The 20,686-nt window shown below is 51.6% G+C and overlaps 7 protein-coding genes across 7 annotated transcripts; 3 read left to right on the top strand and 4 right to left on the bottom strand.

Annotated features, from left to right (window-relative positions):
- Nucleotides 1–242: 242 nt before the first annotated feature.
- Nucleotides 243–1,096, bottom strand: HOO65_050208 (putative glutamine amidotransferase-like proteinC13C5.04; the record flags this gene model as incomplete). The annotated part of the gene is made up of 2 exons (XM_071003498.1): nucleotides 243–536; nucleotides 650–1,096. The coding sequence occupies 2 exons, from the start codon at nucleotides 1,094–1,096 to the stop codon at nucleotides 243–245; spliced, it is 741 nt and encodes a 246-aa protein (XP_070858267.1).
- Nucleotides 1,097–2,337: 1,241 nt separating this feature from the next.
- HOO65_050209 (putative exopolyphosphatase) lies at nucleotides 2,338–3,587 on the top strand (the record flags this gene model as incomplete). The annotated part of the gene is made up of 2 exons (XM_071003416.1): nucleotides 2,338–2,434; nucleotides 2,542–3,587. 2 exons carry the CDS (start codon nucleotides 2,338–2,340, stop codon nucleotides 3,585–3,587), a joined length of 1,143 nt encoding a protein of 380 aa, XP_070858268.1.
- Nucleotides 3,588–3,726: 139 nt separating this feature from the next.
- On the bottom strand, nucleotides 3,727–5,100 carry HOO65_050210 (ATPase synthesis protein 25 mitochondrial; the record flags this gene model as incomplete). The annotated part of the gene is made up of 1 exon (XM_071000818.1): nucleotides 3,727–5,100. One exon carries the CDS (start codon nucleotides 5,098–5,100, stop codon nucleotides 3,727–3,729), a length of 1,374 nt encoding a protein of 457 aa, XP_070858269.1.
- A 688-nt stretch (nucleotides 5,101–5,788) lies between these two features.
- On the top strand, nucleotides 5,789–10,168 carry HOO65_050211 (DNA-directed RNA polymerase mitochondrial; the record flags this gene model as incomplete). The annotated part of the gene is made up of 1 exon (XM_071000819.1): nucleotides 5,789–10,168. The coding sequence occupies one exon, from the start codon at nucleotides 5,789–5,791 to the stop codon at nucleotides 10,166–10,168; it is 4,380 nt and encodes a 1,459-aa protein (XP_070858270.1).
- An 813-nt stretch (nucleotides 10,169–10,981) lies between these two features.
- HOO65_050212 (GU4 nucleic-binding protein 1) lies at nucleotides 10,982–12,160 on the bottom strand (the record flags this gene model as incomplete). Its single annotated transcript, XM_071000820.1, has 1 exon — nucleotides 10,982–12,160. The coding sequence occupies one exon, from the start codon at nucleotides 12,158–12,160 to the stop codon at nucleotides 10,982–10,984; it is 1,179 nt and encodes a 392-aa protein (XP_070858271.1).
- A 661-nt stretch (nucleotides 12,161–12,821) lies between these two features.
- Nucleotides 12,822–15,532, top strand: HOO65_050213 (Lymphoid-specific helicase; the record flags this gene model as incomplete). Its single annotated transcript, XM_071003184.1, has 3 exons — nucleotides 12,822–13,529; nucleotides 13,611–14,619; nucleotides 14,670–15,532. The coding sequence occupies 3 exons, from the start codon at nucleotides 12,822–12,824 to the stop codon at nucleotides 15,530–15,532; spliced, it is 2,580 nt and encodes an 859-aa protein (XP_070858272.1).
- An 806-nt stretch (nucleotides 15,533–16,338) lies between these two features.
- HOO65_050214 (Laccase) lies at nucleotides 16,339–18,175 on the bottom strand (the record flags this gene model as incomplete). The annotated part of the gene is made up of 2 exons (XM_071003286.1): nucleotides 16,339–17,807; nucleotides 17,887–18,175. The coding sequence occupies 2 exons, from the start codon at nucleotides 18,173–18,175 to the stop codon at nucleotides 16,339–16,341; spliced, it is 1,758 nt and encodes a 585-aa protein (XP_070858273.1).
- Between the last annotated feature and the right edge of the window lie 2,511 nt (nucleotides 18,176–20,686).

Below are 20,686 nucleotides of genomic sequence, written 5' to 3' on the forward strand. Positions count from 1 at the left end.
ATGCACGTTTTGGCTTCATCTAAATCAATAATTTTCCACGCTGCTTGTTCTACTTGTGTATCTTGATATGTTGCTAGCTGTCTAACTGATACTGTATCTAAATTGGGCTGAGTGTGCGAAGTGCGAAGGGCTCATCGTGACATTACCCATAGATGTGTACATTACTATTCTGATCGAGTATATATGAGGCCTTGTCTTTGTTTCTTGGCGCAGGCGTATGCGTGTAACTGCTCGGTGTAGGCCTACTGCTCGTTTCGCAGAAACCGGATGAAGGCTTTTGCAATGGCCACGCCATCCTGCGGATCGTTAATTCTCTTCATAGCGTCTTGGTACATGTCGTCATCAAAGATGCCACGCGAGTGGCGTGCCTCTACAACCTCTGTCACCAGGGCCGGAGTAAACTCGGGGTGGCCTTGGACTGTGATGTATTTGCCCGCCTTGTAGAGACCCTGCACGCCGCAAATCTTGGTGTGGCTTAGTAGTGTAGAGCCCCGGGGCGGCTCGGGCACGATGTCACGGTGCATTTGGAAGATTCGCTAGAGCAGGGTGAGTCAGAAGCGGGACACTCGGAGTATTCATTCATATATATATACAAGCAGTGCTGGCCGTGCCGTGGGGCGGCAGCGCTGGGCCACACACAATAACTTACCATCTTGTTCATCTGGAGGATGCGCTGGCCCTCGGCTGTCAGCTCCGTTTCTATTACCGAAACTTCCCAACCCTTTTCATTCCTCACTACGGGTGAGTCCAGTGCACGGGCAACGATTTGATGGCCAAAGCATACGCCAATGACCTTGACACCCGCCTCCATGGCCCTGGAGACAAAAGCGACCAACGTGAGAATCCAGTGGTCATCGTCGCCGGCATTATACTTTGATCCTGTGATCAGCACGCCATCTACTTCTCCGAGCTCTGGGTACCGTGACGGGTCGTCATGGACGTTGTACCGTGATAGAGAGAGTACCGAAGACAGGGGCTCCGGAGCGGTAGCAGAGGTGAAGAGCTCGGAGAACACGCCAAAGTAGTGTCCGCTGCGGGCCACGGTTTTTGGCATGGGCGTGTCGGCCTCGAGAATGGCGAGACGGAATGGCGGCATGGTGTAGGGTAGGCGGGGGAGGGGGGAGGCAAGGAAAGAAGGGAATAGGGGAAGCAACAGTGTGTGTAACGTGTGTATAAAGAGTAGATGCAAAGAATGAGGGGATGTAGAAAGAAAGAGGGGAGAAATGTCAGTGAGGTCGCAGAGGAGCAGCAAGCCAAGAAAAGACAAAGAAACATTGGAGGGGGGAGGGGGGAGGGGGAGAGGGGAGGGCAGGGCCAACAGTTAAAGCTCGGGAGGATCCTGAAGCCTTATAGGCATTCCTGGCGCATTCCCGAATTGTACTAGGAGCGGGGAGAGGGGTAGAAGAGGACTTTCGCATGGCTCTTTCTTTAGGAAAGGACCCAGAGCTCAGTTCATGATCATGAGGCCGTTCCCTACTTGCTGGCTGTACTGCTACCTTTTGAGCTTGGCAACTACGAGTTAACATATAGATGGGGAGCAGCTGCAAGATACGCAGGAGATGCAACACTAGAAACCACGTTGCAGGCTACCGAATGGTATCGGGAGGGAAGCATAGGCGAAGATGGCAAGATAGCATGGTAATAGTTGGGCTAGAGAGACCAGACCGACTTCAAGGTGCCACAGACAAGCCGAGGAAGGAGGTATTGTTAGCCAAAGCAATAGCCATCCGCAGTAATTGCAGAGTGTTGAGGATTGGGTTCTTTCCGTCTTTCCCGTCCTTTGTCTCTTTCTCTAGAAGAGATAAGAGCCGAGGATGCTGGTCCCCTTGCCATGCTTTAGCGCGGTGGCAAGCTGTCTTCTTTATTTCCTATTATTGTTAGCATCCTGCTTATGTTGCGTCGCGTCCTAGTGGGGTTTTAAGCACCTGTTTCCATTATTCTTTGGCCTCTCGCTCACACTACTACCCCTCTTTGCCGCCGTGCTACTTATACACTTGTCATTCTTTGCCTCTATCTGTTGGAAGGAGGCAGCCATAGCCATATATGTTCGGCAGTTTCCCTTTTGAGACTTTTTGCTATCTTTTTTTTTCTTTTTCTTTCTACACTTGCGTTTAGAGCAGTTGCTTAAAGCACTGTATCGGTGTCCTTCGGGCGGTTATTATCAGGTAGAATAGAGCTGGACTGGGGCAGTGTAGCCCTTACACAGACATACTGGAATGTTCTTCAGAACGGCCAAAACTTGAAGAAAAAAAAGAAAAAAAAACCACTGTTCGCTATAATTAATCAACCAGTTGTTGATAGACTATTCTGCGCTCACTTCTCTACGCTTTGTTCACAATGTCCGTCTCACTAAAATCTTTTCTTGCATCTGCCAAACAAGCCCTAGCCAGCTCTAGCAGGCCTTTGACCCTGGTAGTGGGCAATGAATCTGCAGGTAATAACGTTCCGCGCGCTCACCGTGTTAGACTAGCTTTGAATAAGGTATATAATAAAACGTACTAATATATGCTGCTTTACGCTTTTGCCCGCTCGCTTATCTAGATCTCGACTCACTTTGCTGCGCAACTCTATACGCCTACTTCCAGACTGCCGCTACGCCCAAAGTCCCCCACATCCCGCTGGCAAACCTTGTTCGCGCCGATCTCGCTCTTCGTCCAGAGCTCACGACTGTGCTGTCTCATGCTGACCTATCCATGTCTGATCTGATCACCCTGGATGACCTGCCTAGCTCTTTGACCCCCGATGAGACGGCCTGGGTGCTGGTCGACCACAATGCTCTGACTGGTAGGCTGACCCCCTTCCAATCTCGCGTGACTGGCTGCATCGACCACCACGTCGATGAGGGCAAGCTCCCTCCCGGCATTGCGCCCCGCATCTTGGAGATTTGCGGCAGCTGCTCAAGCTTGGTGGTTGAACGCTACCGCGAAATCTGGGACAGCTTGAAGCCGGACACCGTGCGGGACGCGGGGCTGGCCCGGCTGGCTATGGCACCGCTAGTGATTGATACGGGAAACTTGGCGGTCGTGGACAAGACTACGCCACGAGACGTGCGTGTGGCCAAGGTGCTGGAGGCAAAGCTTGGCAACGGCTTTGTGCGTAAGAGCTACTACGATGAGATTAGCAAAATGAAAGAAGACCTGTCGCAGATGAGCCTGCGCGATGTACTGCGCAAAGACTACAAGGAGTGGCACGACGGCGGCATTTCGCTGGGTACGTGTGCGTCGCCTCGCGGTCTTGACTATCTGGTGAACAAGGCTGGAAAACCTGACGTCTTCGTCAAGGCCGTAGGGGACTGGGCAGCAGAGAAGAAGGTTGACCTGCTTGCTGTCATGACCACCATCATGGCAGAGGACAAGTTTAACCGCGAACTTGTCCTTTGGGGCATCTCAGAAGTCGGCATTGCCGTGGTCAAAAAGTTCAAGAGTGATTTCAGGGATAATATTGGGCTGGATACCTGGAACGGTGGTGTGCTGGATGGCAACGAGACTGGATACAGACGCGCTTGGACGCAGCGGAATGTGACGGCGGGTCGGAAGCAGATTGGGCCGATTCTTCGCGAGATTATGACAAAGACCAACCGGATTTAGGTAGACACGGAAGCGGTAAATAGCAAGAAGGAATACAAGACACGACGGTTGGTTGCGTTGGAAAACACGGTGCTCGCTTAATCGTACACTATGACTATACTATAACACAATAGCATTATTTATACCACTCAGTTGCTGCTTATTGGCTTGGATCTCCCTCCTCAACAAAGCCCTTCTGCTGCTGTCGCTTGCGCTTCCGGCGAAGCTTCTTGTCCCAGTTGTTCGGCATTACCGGCTTCGAGCCCCGGTCTCCCTCCAATGGCTCCATGAGCTTCGTGCGCATTTTGAAGTTGCCCGCGAGACTGCGTGACCACAACTGTTCTAGCGCTAGTTCTTCGCGGCGGCTTTCGGTCATGACCTGCAAAACAATCGTGGTGCCATCAGTCGAGCCACCGAAGCCGCTCATCTTGCCTGCACCGTCGATGTGCAGCTCCTCGGAGATGGTGTTGCCAATAGTGCCTAGGTTAACGCAGATCCAGCCAGTTGAGATCCCGTCATCGCCACCATGGTGCACCACGTTGCCGGAGCCCATGATCTTCTCCTTGCGCCGCAAACGCCGCAGCTTCGTTCGGAGCTCACCCGCACCAATCAGTCCGTCGGCTGAGGCTTCCACATGGTAGTTATAGCGAAGCCAGCGCACGAGGCGGGCTGAGGAAACGTGCAAATGCCGCTCACTGCGGGCGGTGCCAAAAACCATGATGAGATTGGGCCCGAGAGCAGGAGGCGGATCGAGCTCGCGCAGGTCCATGATATTCATGCCATCAAGGCCCATGTCTTCGTAGGCGTATTTTACTAGCGGGTCTAGGAGGGATGGGGAGTTCTCGGGCAGGCTGGGTAGCGGGGCGTCTATGTCCGACGGCGGTTGTATGGGCGGGTCAACTTCCATGTACCATGCCATGTCATAGTTGTGGGGTTTTTGAAGGTCCTGGTCCTCGGTAATGAGCTCATGCTCAATCTCAGCTTCGGTTTCTTGGGGGGGATTGGTGGGGTTGGCCAAAGGGGGCGAAGAGTCCCTTATAGACCCGGTTTCGTTTTCGGCGGTACTTTCGACGGAGGGCTCATCACCAATTGCGGCTTCTGTAGAAGGATCTGCGACGACGTGGGTGTCGGTCTCAGCGGCTGCGGCGGTTTCGTTAGGTGCGCTGGAAGACGTGCTTGTTGCTTCTCCTGCAGTTTTTGAGGCTATTTGCACTCCATCTACGGCCTCAGGCCGAGAAATTGTTGAGTCTGAGTAGGCCCGGATGTGTGGTATGTTGTGCAGCGAAGACAACAAAGGTCGAAGTGGCAGCGGAAGCAGGGAGAGTCTAGAGACAGAGACAGTGCTGCTGGCCGTGGTAGCAAGCCTAGTGCCTGTGTGGGCACGGGATGCTCTGAGGGCAGAAGCGGCGGACCGAGACAGCATTGCGCGTAGAAACAATGAAAGCAAAGGAGGAAGAGGATATGAGGCGTGGATACGACGTCCCGTCCCTTCAGAAGGCTCAGAAATTCGAAGCTTGACGTCAACCAACCCCATTTAGACCCTTGCTGCAGTCAACCCAGTCACGTGGCGATAAGCACAAGCATCGATTCACAGGTCTTATCACTTTAATCGCCGACTTATCGGCTCTTATCGCAGGGTTATTAGTGGGGCATAGGCTAAAACCTTGTAAACTAAGCAAAGGTTTTTTTTTCCATCGAATTTTTTTGGTGATAAAAAAAAAAAAGCTTTTTACAAGCAAAAATCAACAAAGCGAACGGTCCTCTTTTTCCTCCTTCTGCTCCTCTGTTTTGGAACGGCGGAGCGCTGAATTTTCCTTTGCATGTATTGTCGCTGATCTCTGTTCGTTATAGCACTAATTTCTTTTCTGGCCTCTTTTTACTGTTCCCTTTCCTCCTCTTCGCTATAGAAATTCAACGGTTCCGAAACCGTAGAATAGAGACAGATGCTAGTACTGCTTGTGGCTTACAGCGAATCGATTGTCTCTTCGAGATAGAAAACCGTTATCGTCGCTATTTCTAGTGCTTTTCCTTGGCCCCAGTCTATTTGCTTGGAGGAGGGCTTCACGATTTGCATGCAGATTCGCTGATTGACTTCTATTTGCTGCCCGCTTTGTCGTTGCCTGGCGTCTGTTTTCTCCTGCCTCGCCGAATCGAATCGGTCCCATTACCAAATACATGTCCTCTGGCCTATTTTCGCATAGCTCTTCTATCCATATCCCATCATGCTTCTACGGCCGGCTCACCGCGCGGCTCTTCAGCGGGCAAACGCCCGGCAGTTACGTCACATGAACCACAATGACAGTCTTTTCAGACGGTCCTCCTCTTCTCTCTCAGCTCCTACCTCTGCCTTATCTGCTATCCAGGCCGCCCAGCGCCGCCAACAACTAGCCAATGCTATTTCTGGATCGCACCAGTCCCGGTCTCTGGCCACTGCCGTGGATGGCGGTAATATCTACGACCCTCTGGCTGCCTCACCTATCATGGGTGCATCCTCGACCTCATCCGCCGCCGCCGCTTCTTCTTCATCCTCCAAACTCACAGAACTCACGGAGTTCGACATCACCAACCTCATTAGGCCCGAAGATCACTACGTCCCTCTCCCTGCAAGAAAACGCGGCGATAACAACAGTCTGCCTACCGAGGCCGAGGACATCTTTGCTGTCTTTGAGGCTTGCCTTCAAGTAAACAAGCTAGATCGCGCCGCTATCGTGCTTAGACGCCTTGGTGCTACTGGCGATATGCCTGCGGAAAACCTCATCTATATGCACAATCAGTTTCTCAAGGCCAACCTGGACCAGCTTAGGCTAAATCCTAGCATCAAAAACGCCGAGGCCCTGCATCAGTGGTATGAGGTCTACATCCGCAGCACTGGCTTGCCCCACACCGCCGAGACGATTGCTTATATGCTGCGGGCTTCCATTCTCTCTGCCAAGGGCCCCCGCTTAAACCGACTCATCACTCGCTATATGGATATGGCCCCGGGGAACATTGGCCTCCAGGTTTTGGCTATGGATGACATCCTTTCTGCCCAGGACCTTGCCCTCATCACCGAGAACTTCCCTCGCTACAACTTCTCTGAAACCGAATCCTTGGTCGAACCCGAGCCCTTGACTGCCACTGACTCCTCTGCTGAGGCCGCAGAGAGTTCCGAGTCTTCGGTCTTTGGAATGGACTCTAACTCCCAAAGCTCGCAGTTCACACAAGTCTTAGAAACCGAACAGAAGGGCCTGGGTCTCAAGTTCCTCAAGGAGACACTGACCTTTTTCAATAATATCCCCGAGGATCTCGACGTTTCTACGCTGCCTATGGAGCAGCGCCACGAGATCCAGAGTCGTATTGAGAAAAATTCAATTTCTTCTGCTATGCATCGCTGGCGCGAGGAGCACAGCAACCTGCTCAAGATGGGCCTCAACACATCAATCTCCCACCATAGCATGTCGTCCAATATGTTCGAGTGGCACAAGGCGCTGGAGGCCCGCTTCGTTAAAGAGCTGGAGTACATGAAGACCATTGAATCAAAGACAGTGAAGGACAAAGTTGACCTTGACCGTGGCATATACAGCGCCCTACTTCTCCAGGCAGACCCCTCACGTCTGGCTGCTACGACGATTATTGGAACAGTCAATGCCATCTCCATCATGGGCGTTGACCGTGGTGCTACTATCATTAGTGTGTGCAACAGTGTTTCCAAGCTTGCCGAGGAAGACATTGATGCTCAAAACAAAGAACGCGAAGCGCGGCAGAAAAAGCTCGAGGAAAAGGCTTCCAAGCGTGAGCGTACCGTTACCATGTCCGAGGAAGGGGAAAATGCTACTGTCTCAACCGAGGCAGTCGAGCCAACTGAGCCCGAGGCAACAGAAAATGTGGCCAAGGCAAGGACTAAGAAAAAGGCCAAGGCCAATGCCACGCATGACGATACATCTAAAGATATTAAATCTAGAAGCAGGTCTCTCAAGGTAGGGCCCGAGGAGGTTCCCGGTGAGATCCCCACCATCATCCAAGGCAAGAAGCCTCAGAAGAAATGGAGCCCTGTCATGCATGTTAAAGTCGGTGCTTTCCTCCTTTCGTGTCTCTTTGAGACCGCCAAGATTACGGCTGTGCGTGTTGACCCCGATACTGGTAAGACCATTAAACAGGTCCAACCCGCCTTTACTCATGCCAACCAGCTCCGCAAAGGCAAAAAGGTCGGCATGGTCATTGCCAACAACGAAGTTATCAAGATCATGAAGTCTGAGCCGCAAGGTAGCATTCTGGCTAAGCATTTGCCTATGCTGGTTCCCCCACAGCCGTGGGAAAAATACAACAAGGGAGCCTACCTCGAATACAAAGCCACTCTTATCCGTGTCAAGGGCTCTGATCCCGACCAGAAGCTTCTGGCCCAAGCTGCTAATCGCCGTGGTGATCTGCAGCAGGTGTCCCGAGGCCTGGATATCCTCGGCCAAACTGCCTGGAGAGTCAACAACAAGGTGTTTGACGTCTTGCTAGAGGCCTGGAACACTGGCGAGGCTATTGCTGATCTTCCCCCTCTATACCCCGACCTCCCGCTACCCGAAGAGCCAAAGGAAAATGCCGACATCATGGAGCGCCGTTCCTGGATTCGCGCTGTCAAGGCTATCGAAAACGAGAGATCTGGTCTGCACTCCAACCGTTGCTTCATCAACTTTCAGCTCGAAATCGCTCGGGCCTATCGCAACCAAACCTTCTACTTCCCACACAATATCGATTTCCGTGGCCGCGCCTATCCACTGCCCACCTATCTAAACCATATGGGCGCCGACCATGTCAGAGGCCTTTTGATCTTCGGCAAGGGCCGTCCTCTTGGCGAAAAGGGTCTGCGCTGGCTCAAGATTCACTTGGCTAATGTAGCCGGCTACGATAAGGCTTCGCTAGATGAGCGTGAGGCCTTTGCCATGGAGCATCTGCAGGACATCTACGACTCAGCAACTAATCCGCTGACCGGCAAGAGATGGTGGCTAAAGTCTGAAGACGCCTGGCAGACACTGGCAGCCTGCTTCGAGCTTAAAGCCGCTCTCGACTCGCCCGATCCATCCCAGTATGTCTCGCACCTGCCGGTACACCAGGACGGCACCTGTAACGGCCTACAGCATTACGCCGCCCTCGGCGGTGACGAGTGGGGTGCTAGACAGGTCAACCTGGAGCCAGGCGAGCGTCCAGCCGATGTGTACACCGCTGTGGCCAACCTAGTCAACGACCTGATTGCCAAGGATGTCAAAGTCAACAACTGCTTTGCCATGGCTGTCCAGGGAAAGATCACCCGTAAGGTCGTCAAGCAGACCGTTATGACAAACGTGTACGGTGTGACGTTCCAGGGTGCCAAGAAGCAGGTTGCCAAGCAACTAGATGCCTACTATCCGAACCTCTCTGCAGAGTCTGGCTTCCCGGCTATTGTGCTAGGCTCGTACATTGCCACACAGATCTTCCGCGCCATGAGCACTATGTTCCGTGGTGCTCACGACATCCAGTCATGGCTAGGCGAAGTTGGCGGCCGTGTGTGCAACTCGCTGACTGCTCAACAGGTGGCTAGTATTGCCCGCGACCCGTCCCTTGTGACGAGCAAGGCCAAGAAGAAGGCTCAGGGCCAGCGGTTTGCTAGCGACATCACCACCCAGTTCAACTCGACCTTGGTATGGACAACACCTCTTCGCTTGCCAGTGTCTCAGCCATACCGCAAAAACACCAACCGCGCCGTGGTCACATGTCTACAGGACATGATATTAACCGACCCCAACCGCAACGATCCTGTCGACCGCCGTAAGCAGCTACAGGCCTTCCCGCCCAACTTTATCCACTCCCTAGATGCCAGTCACATGCTTCTGTCTGCGTTGCGCTGCAACGAGAAGGGCTTAGAGTTTGCCGCTGTCCACGACTCCTTCTGGACACACGCCAGTGATGTTGACGACATGAGCAGTGTGCTGCGCGATGCCTTCATCTCCATTCATCAGGAAGACGTCATTGGCCGCCTAGCCGCCGAGTTCCGCGCGCGTTACAAGGATGCACTATACCTAGCCAAGGTTGATGTTTCCAGTGCGGCCGGCAGTGCTATCACTGCGTGGCGCAAGAAGACCAAGACCACGCTCAAGGAGGAGCTGCAGATGGAAGAGCTGAGACGCCAGCTGCTGACCTCAAGCGACCCCAAGGAGGTCAATCGGGGCAAGGCCATGGTCACGCCAGCAACTATTGTCGCAGAGCTCAAGGATGATGGCCTGCTCAGCCCAGATGGCGCAGAAGAGCTTGCTATGGGCAACATCAACTCGGGAGACTCTGAAGATGTAGCTGATATGGAAGTACAGGAACCCAACTTGACAGGGGATGAGGCCGATGCTGAAGCCCAAGCCAAGGCTGATCCCGATGAGTATATTTCGGAGCAGAGCCGCCAAGAGCAGATCAAGGCCAAGTTTCACATGTCATCCTTCGAGATGACGGTCCGCGGCGAGAAACTACCGCTGAAGGCGCGTAAGACCAAGACTACCAAGGCTGTGGTCACCACACCAGTCTGGCTACCACTTAGCTTCCCGGAAATCCCAGCCAAGGGCGACTTTGACGTGCGTCGACTGCGTGAAAGCAAGTACTTCTTCTCATAATTCCCTATTTTGTGTCTCTTCTTTCGAAGAGCTGCTCATCCATTCTTGCCTCTTTTTAGGGTCTCTTCTCTTGGAGAGGCTTGCTTGCTTGGCTGACTGACTAGCTCCCTGGCTGTCCTGTTTTCTGGCTTTGGCCTTGAACCTTTGGCGTCTTATTTTATCGTTCTTTTTCTTGCGTTGCATTCGCGTGCTTCGTTTTTTCCTAGCCATGATCTTTCATAACTGAATGGTCCTCGCGCGTGTATTATTGATCCTCTTCTTCCCTTCCTTATTAGCTTCTCGGGACTTCACCTGTCCAGGCCGTTTCCTTATTCTCTCCTCGTCCTCCCACCTTTTTGTATCCCTTATTTCTGATGTTTGTACGTGGCGTCTGGGTCTCTTAAATGTCGGCTGTCTTTTTTACCCCCCTTTGCTTTTTTTTTTTTTTTGTTTTTCCCCCCTTCATCCAAAAGCACATACATTTGCGTTGGCGTTTTTGTCTCTGTCCTCCATATTGAGTCAGTTTGTTTTTTTTTTCCCGCGTATGATGCAACCAAAGGCCTGACTCGTAATCCGCTACCCAGTGCTCTACGTGCCAATCAGTCACTCTTCATTGCGCCTATATCTTGTACAATATATACTCATTGTGTCTTCGTCATAATACTGTCTGTTTTTCTTTCTTTTCGCCATTGCTCCAACATAGATTGTCCTAGATATAACCCGTGGTCAAGTGCTCAATGACGTTTGTAGTTCGTGATTCTTCATTTCTATGTTCATTTCCTTTTTCTCCCTGCTTGCTACGTTACTTTTTTTGTCTTCCATGCGCCTCTTTCCTTACCGGACTAGAGCGCCAACCAGCGAATCAACTTTGCACACACCGCCGCTCTCGGTAACCAGCTTGCCCAGACCTTCCTTACCCAGCTCCTTAACAACTGCAGCATCAAAAGCCACCTCGAGGTCAGACGTGGTGGTGAAGCCAGGCTGGAACATCTCCCATATCTTCTTCTTCGGGTTCAACACACCCTCGGGCTCGCCCTTCCAACCCTCAAAGTACACTCTCTCGCCAGCCTTGGCATCAGCAGGTGGCGTGACAAGCTCGACAGGGCCCTTGTGATCGTCGGTCTCGCCCTCCTTCAGCTTGGGCGATGCCGCCAGCACCATGGCACACGATTTGATGCCACGCATCTTGACGGGCTTCAGGTTGCACACCACCACAACCTTGCGGCCCTGCATCTCCTCCAAAGGAACGAGGCCGTTGAGGCCCGAGCACACTGTGCGGCACAGCTGGCCCTCGTACTCGACATAGTCGTCGCCGGCCTTGTCGCCAACAGCAATCGTGCTGACGTACAGCGAGTCGGCGTCGGGATGCTGGATGGCCTTGAGGATGTGGCCGACACGCAGGTCAATCAGGCTAGGAGCCGGGGGCGTGGTGACGGCAGGGGCCTTCTGGGGCTTGGGCTGCTTTTCCTTCTTCTCTTTCTTAGGCCTGGCCTGGTCAGCAGCAGCGGGGGCAGAAGCAGCAGCAGCGTCCTTGGGGTTCTTAGTGCGGTCAGGCAGGACCTTGGTCTCGCCAGTGGCCGGAGCATTCGTAGCAGCAGCAGCAGCAGCAGCAGCCTTCTCCTTCTTGAGACGCTCTTTCTCAGCCTTAGCATCAACCGGGGGCTTGACGTAAAGAACCTCATCGGCATTGATAGCGACCTTAGCATCGTCAGCAACGCTCAGCTCGAATAGCGCGCTGTTCTGGACAAAGTCAACCAGGCGGACAATGTGGGGCAGACCAGCCTCGCCAGTGCGCTGCTCGGGGGTCCAGCCAGCAACAATGGGGGCTAGGGCCTTGTACAGCGCCACATCAGCGCTGCTGGGCTTGGTGCCAAGCACAGTGGTGCGGGTAGCCAGGTGGGTGTTCAGCTCGGCCAGAACGGCAGCATCGGAAACGGCAGCGGCCTTGGTGATCCAGGAGGCAATATCCTTGTCCTCGGCGGGAGTGTACTTCTGGGAGGAAATTGAGGCCATTATGGAAGCGTAGCGGCGGGGAGCGGCGGGATAGATGTTGGGAAGGTGAGGGATAGGAACTCTGGACAGGCTGCGATCAATCAAACGCAGGTAGCGGAGGGCGTGCAGTTTGAAATATTTGAGCAATGAGAGACCGGCTAGAGGAATCGTGACGATGCCTCAAATGACGGACTCAGATTAAAAGGAAGGGGCAGAAAATGGAAAAAGAAGAAATTACTATTTCGTGGCAAAAAGTCCAAGAGAAGATGCGAAAAAGAAGGAATGGCTCACGATGTGTCACGCTTATCAAGGCAAACTATTAAAGCTTCGCTTGGCGGCCTTTGCATAGCGGGGGCTTGAAGGCTTGTCAACCCAGACAAAATGACTGCCCCTCCAAAGGCGGTGGGAACTGGCAGAAACCCAATGTGTTTTGTCACGTGACTGCGTGACAGGACTCGCGTTCCTAGACAGGGGCCGGCGCGCTCACTATAACAGGCAATTTAGATTTGTGCAGCTTGACTCTTAGTCTAAGTGCTCCTTAACTCGATTTCTAACTGCCTTTCATATATCCTATTTTTTTCTTTCCTTATGAGCAACCCAATGATCAAAGCTTATATTTTCAATTAAAAACCAACCAATCAGCTTACACATAATTCTCCGGTGTTCCTCGCTACACCACAACATGACTGCCATTGATCTAGACACGCTTCAATTAGAAGAAGAAAAGGCCCGTCTAGAAAATGAAGCTACCCGCTCTAATCAAAAGGCCAAGCGCAAGCCTCACCGCACAAACTCCAAAAAGGAGCGTGAGGACAAGGCACGTGAACTAGACGCATTGCTCCGCCAGACAGAAGCCTTCTCCAACATCCTCACCGCCAAGACCAAGGCCCTGGGCCGTGTCGGCACCGGCTTCGATGGCCAATCTCTCGGCGAGCACAAGCTGGCCATGGCCGAGCAGCCACGGTGCATGGTGGGCGGCACAATGCGCGACTACCAGCTGGAAGGCTTAACCTGGATGTACGAGATTTGCGAGCAGGGCATGAGCGGCATCTTGGCCGACGAAATGGGCCTGGGAAAAACAGTGCAGACCATTTCGCTAATTGCCTTGCTACGGGAAAAGGATAACTACTTTGGCCCCCATCTCATTATCGCACCGCTTAGCACGCTGAGCAACTGGATGAAAGAATTTGAGCACTGGGTCCCCAGCATCCCTGTCATCATGTACCATGGCACACCGCCCGAAAGAGCCGATGTCTGGGCTAAGCAAGTTACCAAGAACTACAAGAGCGGACGTCCCACAGCTAAATTTCCCGTAATCTGCACAAGCTATGAGGTCATCCTAAGAGACCGTGCAGTGCTGTCCAAGATCCAGTGGGAATTCATCATCATTGTAAGTTGTCAGCTGCCTTACCTTTTAGTGTGTACAGTTTACAGCCGCTTCAAGCACTGACCATCTCTACCTTGTTTGCAGGATGAGGGCCATCGTATGAAGAATTTCGACTCCAAGTTGTTTCGAGAGCTAAAGACCTTCCAGTCTGCTACTCGCCTTCTAATAACAGGAACCCCGTTGCAGAACAGTCTGAAGGAACTATGGTCGCTCCTCAACTTCCTTCTGCCCCATATCTTCACGGACTGGGATGCCTTTGACACTTGGTTTGATTTCAGTGATCTCCAGGATGAGGAAGGTACCGAGGAATTCATCACCAACTCTGAAAAGCATGACATCATTAAGAAAATTCACGTCGTCCTTCAACCGCTGTTGCTACGTCGAGTCAAGGCAGACGTCGCTGCCTACCTGCCAAAGAAGAGAGAGTACATTCTCTATGCGCCTATGACAAAAGAGCAGACGGATCTCTATCGGGCCATCAACGACAAGGACGTCGATACACGGGAGTTCCTGCAGAACAAAGTCATGGAACGGCTAGCCAAGGAAGAAACGCCAAAGCCCAGACGATCGACTCGGTCCCAAGTCAAAAATAAGCAATCTGCTGAAAATCACGAAGAGAAGCCCCCTGTTCTAAGGGCAGCGGAAAAAACATTAGCAATTCGGCAATCGCCTGCCAAAAAGGCAAATACGGACCGACCGGCGAAAAACGCATTTTCCATGCTCATGGGCAACAAGACGAACAGCCGTGCCTCCAAGGCCACGTCCAAAACAGAAGTCAAGCCGCCGTTACCACCACCACCACCACCCGCCCCATCCAAAAAGAGAAAGGCGCCTGTTGTCAAAGCTGAGGATGACCCTGAACCCAAAAGCGCGCGCTCTAGCCGACAATCGACACCAGCAGGAGGCCGGCCGCAGTCTAGATTACGCCGTGGTGCTAAAAGCTACAAAGAGTCTGAGATTGATGACGATGCGCTAAGCGACGATCAGTTTGAAGCTGAGCTGGCCAAGGAAATGCAGGTCAAAGAAATGGACGAAATAGAGTCTGTCCAGAACGCTGAGGACTTTGAGTTTGCCAAAACTCTCGAACTAGCGAGTAAGTCGCCCGACCTCAATCATTTCTCAACTAGTGCTAACAGTCTGCAGAGAAAGAAGTCTCAAGCAAGAAGCTTGGCAATCCGATCATGCAGCTTCGTCTTGTTTGCAACAGCCCGCATAACTTTTACTATCCCTGGAATGGGTCAGATCCAGCCGACGAGACTATAGTCACAGCGTCCGGCAAAATGCTCCTACTTGACCGGCTTCTTCCCGCACTATTCCAGGACAACCACAAAGTACTGATATTCTCGCAGTTCAAATCCCAGTTGAATCTCCTCGAGGAATACTGCGCGTTACGCGACTGGGAATGCTGCCGACTTGACGGCTCCGTAGCCCAATCCGACCGTCAGGCCATGATTGCAGACTTCACGACTAGGACCCAACTCCGCATCTTCCTTCTATCGACACGTGCGGGAGGCCAGGGCATCAATCTCATGGCCGCTGACACGGTTATTCTGTTCGACTCAGACTGGAACCCTCAGCAGGACCTACAAGCACAAGACAGAGCGCATCGCATAGGCCAAAAGAATCCTGTACTCATTTTCCGCCTTGCCACACGAGGCACTGTCGAGGAAACACTGCTGACTTCGGCCGACGCCAAACGCCGGCTAGAAAAGCTCATCATCAAAAAGGGCAATCTTGAAACGCTAACCCAGAGTGTCAGTGGCCAAATGAGCAACCAACTCGACAAAGAAACACTCCGAAGTTTGCTGCTCAAGGATGGCCGTGTGTATGAGTACTCGGGTGGAGAAGATGTTTTAAGCGATGCTGACGTAGCAACGCTGTGCGACCGCAGTGATGAGGCATACGAGAAGGCGTCCAAGGGTGGCGGAAATGCCGACGCATTTACAGTGGTAGAGACAGGCGTCAACGGCATTCGACAGTTAGGAAAAGAGGGAAATAATTGCTGAACAATAGCCCAGGGCTGTAACTAAAGAGCTCAAAGCGAATGAATAGCCGGACACAAAGCTGAAACAAGGAAGTCAAAGCACACGAAAAAGGGGAAGAAATTTTTTGGTCCTAACAATGGGCGGGGTAATTTAACATCAAGCTCAGTGTTTTGGGCAAGAGCCTTTTTGGGCGAAACACAAAGACTGCCGAAATACCACCACAAACCAGGCCTCAAAACCAAGAGCCAACGAACGCGGGCTGCTTCGAGAAAGGCGGTGTGTAACACTAGGCTCTCAAGTTAATCAACATCAACCAATCACGTGTAAGCCCATGTTACACACATACTACGTGGTAAAGACAACCAGGACATCAAAACCAATATTTCATTAGTTACAACTAACAACAAAGAATATCAGAACAAAGATGGTGTTTATGTACAAGCTAGATACAGGGATGAAGTATATATAACCAAGAGGGTGTTGAAAATAGGGGAAAACGAACAGAAATGTTTGTGCAGTTCCGATGCCCAATAATAACAGCGAGGGCAAAGGGTAGAGGGAATGTACAGTCGGGGAGAAAAAAGTAATAAGCTAATGATCGTGAAGAAGGGAAAAAAAAAATAGGTAGAAAAATAAAAAGGCAACGAAAGGAAATATAAAACAGAAGCGCGGCATTAAGGCGTCGTCATATAAGCGTATGAGTCGGGGGAAACGCCCAAAAACAGAAAGCCAGAAGCAACATTAAGGCACCAAGGATACAGGCATCTGCAGTCCTGGCCATGGGGCCTGTTAAGCTTAGCTAACGTAGCAGCACGTCTGCTAACTGCTTACAGGCCAGAGTCCTCCTGGTGGAACTCAGCGTCAGCATAGTAGGTGTTCCAGTCAGTGCAGGTGGGATCCAGGATAGTGTCAAGGTCGAACAGAGTCTTGATCTCCGAGGGTCTCTCGATAAACTGAACCGACAGACCAGAACCAACATGCCACGCGATGTGGCAGTGCATGAGCCAGGCACCAGGGTTGTTGTTCTTGAAGGCCAGCACAATCCATCCCAAGCCAGGCAACATAGTCACATCACGGCGAGTGGGGTTCACAAAGTTGAGCGAGGCAAGGTCGTTAGTGGAGTTGAAGGTAGTGGCTACGTCAACAGTTCCCGAGCTGCCCAGAATGTAGAAATCGTGACCGTGCAGGTGCATAGGGTGGGGCAGAGCAAGCTCGTTGTTAATGACCCAGTAGGACCACTCCTGGTCATCAGCAACCTTGAGAGCATTGAGCTGAGTGGGGTAGTCTTCGTTGTCGTCCCGGAGGTAGGCCAGGGTCGGGTAGCCCCAGGAGATGTTCATAGATGAGCCAGAAACGGTCCAGTAAACACGGGACTCAATGTCGCGCCACGCGTTGTTGACTAGGTTGACATCGAGCGAGTCGCCCAGGTCATCGTTGAAGGACTCGGAAGGTACAGTGACAGAGATGTGGGGCACAAAGTCAATCAAGTCCTGGCAGGCCAGGTCGGTAGGGGCGGTTCCAGAGCCAGTGGGGTTGACCTCCTCAGCACCCTCGTAGCGGACGATGGCAGCGGGGAAGTCTATGGTGCTCGAGCCACAAAGGCCGTTGTCAGGGAAGGTCATGTTGAACCAGTAGTTACCAACCTCCTGATCAGCATTAATGATCACGTCCAGGCGCTGGCCAATAGCAAGGAACACCTGGTTGACAGTGCGAGGGGTAACGGGAACAAAGTCAATGGCAACAATGGTGAAGTTGTGGTTCTCCATAGTCAAAATCATCTCAGCATCAACTGAGGGGTTGATGAGACGCAGGCGGTGCGTCTTGCCTTGGTTCATGGTAATGACAGAGTAAGAACCACCGCCATCAGCGTTCACATGAGTACCGTTGAAGAGAATGTTGTCGGCACTCGGGGGGATACCAGGCGAAGGGATAATTATGGTAGAGTAAATCTCCTCGGCTGTCTTGTAGTAGTAATCGGTGATCATGTACGGGCCAAGGTCGATATCGTAGTTGGACGTAGCAGGGCCGTTGACAACTAGAGCACCAGCAACACCAGTTCCATACTGGGTCGAGAAGTGGGAGTGGTACCAGGAGGTGCCGTGCTGCTCAGCCCGGAATCTGTACGTATGGCTCTTGCCCGGGGCCGTAGGGCACTCAGTGATACCGTTGACACCATCGTTGGGGTTGTTGTTCATCATAGTAACACCATGCCAGTGGGTAGAGGTACCGTTAGTGGTCAGCTCGTTGATGACAGTGACTTCAAGGTGGTCGCCCCAGTCGGCATATAAAGTAGGGCCTGCAAGGTGGAGGTCATGTTAGCGGAATGCCAGTGGACACTATTGTCTTAGTAGATAGATGATAGTGTAGATCCTTACCAGGAGAAGAGCCGTTAATGAGCATACTCAAGGGCTTCACAATGCCATCGGGGCTGATGTTCTCCGCCTCCGAGACGACAATCACATATTGACGGGTAACGCCAGTGTCAGGGAAGCTTTCCATATAGTTGGTATCAATGCTAAAGCCATCAGACCAGCAAGCACGGTCTTCAGCAGTGTTGCATGTTGAAGCACGCTTGCCAACCTCTTGTGAGATGGTGGTAGGGACAGCCAGCACCGAGTTGGCAGCGATGCTGATGCTTCCAAGAGCAAAAATAGAGCCCTTCATCTTGAATAGCAAAAAAAAACAAAAAGAAAGACTAGGAAGTATTATTAGAGTAAACGGGGGACTGGCGGATGAGCTCAAGCTCGATTAAAACAAAGATAAAGAGAAGAAACAAGTAAGATAGGAAGAGAGAGAGAGAAGTGCGGTGCGAGAACGGGATCTTATTAACAATGTTGATGCCAGTGACCTGAGGAAGAAAAGAAACTGGGGGGCTAATTAGGGAGACATGCACCGAGTCTTTATACAGGTCAGATCTCGGGAATCTCATCAGCACCAGTTGCAAGAATCCCGGACTTAGGCTTTCCAGCAAGCCAGCCCCATGTCGCTCTTCGTTTCCCTTGCAGCCGGCCGTCAGTTCTCACGCATGTTGTGGAAGTCCTAAGGCCTCCCGAAACCATAGGAGCCCAAAATCCAAGGTTGAAGATATGTTTGCCTTCTGCTTTAGCCCCTCTGACCTTTGCTCTGCCACAAGTTTGCCTTGGCCCTTGTCCGCTCGATAGAACACATCAGACAGCGTTATTGCGAGCTTAAGCCGTTAATTTTGGGTCGTATTTCTTCTGCTGACCAGGTAGGAGCAAGTAAGTCAGCCTTCCAATCGATATAACGCCAATCACAGGCAGGACTTACACGCCTTCAGGGCTTGACAACCTACAAATAGCAAATGTTAGAGGCCACTTGCAGAAGACTAAGCCCACGATTTAGAGACATGTAGTCTTGTTCTACACGCCCCCCCCCCCTCCCCTGTTTTGATCAGAGGACCAGCCAGTTGTGTTTACACACACCCCTTCTCGGCTTGTTTTCTCCCTTTCTTTGCTCTGATGAGAAGTAACCCTGCTCTCCCAGCCAAACAATAGACAAGACCAGACACAGTTAAATCAGATATATCAGATTGTTTTTATGTTCAGGCTGACGGCAAAAAGTAAAAAAAAAAAACTAAAAGGTTAGTTTCCATTATTTTCCTGTGGACCAACGCCCCGTTAGATTGAACAGCACAGATCGGAAAGTTATAGGAGGGCTCAGTCCAAGTCTAGTGGCTTATCTTTTTTTTCTGCGTTTGGCGCTGCGCTCCATTACCTCCCGTACTCTCTGCCTTGAGAACTTCAGGACTTAGTGCAATAAGCTAGTTCTTACTCTTTGCTGTGGTTGATGACTTCATTTCACACCTGACCAGCAATAGGAATCACATCGTGTTCTTCCTTGGTTGTGTTTGCCGCTTTTTCCAAGCGAGAACTCAACAGCCATCTGCGCTATGGAAGGTCAGGAAGAAGGAAAGATGCTTGTTTTTGAAAAGGGCTAGAGAAAACGTCCAAGCCCCAGACGTCATGCTGCTGTCGTTTACTGACTATTGAGGGAGTGTCGTGAGCAGAGCGGTTACAGAAGCCCTCAACTACGCCCCTCCCTGGCTAACCGTAGCAAACTTCCATGTCGTTCTGTCTTGCTTTTGCTCGCAAACTTGTGTGAGAGTTACGCGTCGCCCTCAAACTCGAACCACTAGCCTAGAAAACACACGAACAAACATTTCTAGGGGGGGGAAGAATGAGAACAACGTGATATTGGTGGAGTAGAAGCAAACATCAATAGCTTGCTATCAACGTCTAAGCGCAGAGGCAAATGTCACCCATCAACATAACCGTTGATTTATCGTTGCACACGCCCCTCGAGGTCAAGGAGTTGTATGTATTGTAGTCAATGTAAAGACAGAGACAAAAACACCCCTGTTGGATATTGGCCCCTTGTTATTTTTCTCGTAAGTGCATGGGACGGGGTAGCTGAAGGCCTTCTCTTCTCCACCCTTCGTCTTGGCTGTATACATCTGCAGCCGGCGAGCCGGGGGTAGCGGAGGGAAAGGAAGGAGGAGGCGGAAATTTTAGAGCTCAGTAGAGAAAAAGGCGCGTTGCCAAAGATCATCCCTACAGCTCCATCCTATTCCCAAGTCACTATCCATGAAGAAAGGCAACAAGAGGGGGGCGGAGGACAAAAAAAAAATGCAGAAGCTCGGATATTATTCTTGGCCTGACATTTGATAAGAAAGCCAATATCAATATCGTTTAGAACATTAGTCTAGAAAGGCCAATTGTGGTAGTTATCACTGGCTGTGTCACTGCCGAGGGGCTAAGAAGCATGCGGAAATTGATTTTACGCTTGGGCTCCCCTCCACGCTGTTTGTTCGATGAAGGAGGGCCCTGGAAGGTTTCAACGGTTGCAACAACAAAACAAACGAACAGCCCAGTTGTAGAAGTCGAGAAGGATTGCTGGACTAGGTCCACATATGCTATTCCATGTCTTACAGTAGGCCTTTTTGTTTGATCGCTGGGGTTGGCCATCCTAAACGTCGATGTATGTACTAGTCGTCTCCGTACTATACATTGCAGTACAGTATAATACGTATCCATAGGCATTAGCAGATAGATCGGCCGATATAGCGGTAAAGGGTGACTCAATTCAGCGGTCCTTTTTATTTCTCGTGTATATGCGCCACGTCGCTCCAGCAAATCACAGAGTTGCCATAGGTAG

The sequence above is a fragment of the Ceratocystis lukuohia genome (genome assembly GCF_044167205.1).
Source record: "Ceratocystis lukuohia strain C4212 chromosome Unknown Supercontig5_pilon, whole genome shotgun sequence".
NCBI lineage: Eukaryota > Fungi > Ascomycota > Sordariomycetes > Microascales > Ceratocystidaceae > Ceratocystis > Ceratocystis lukuohia.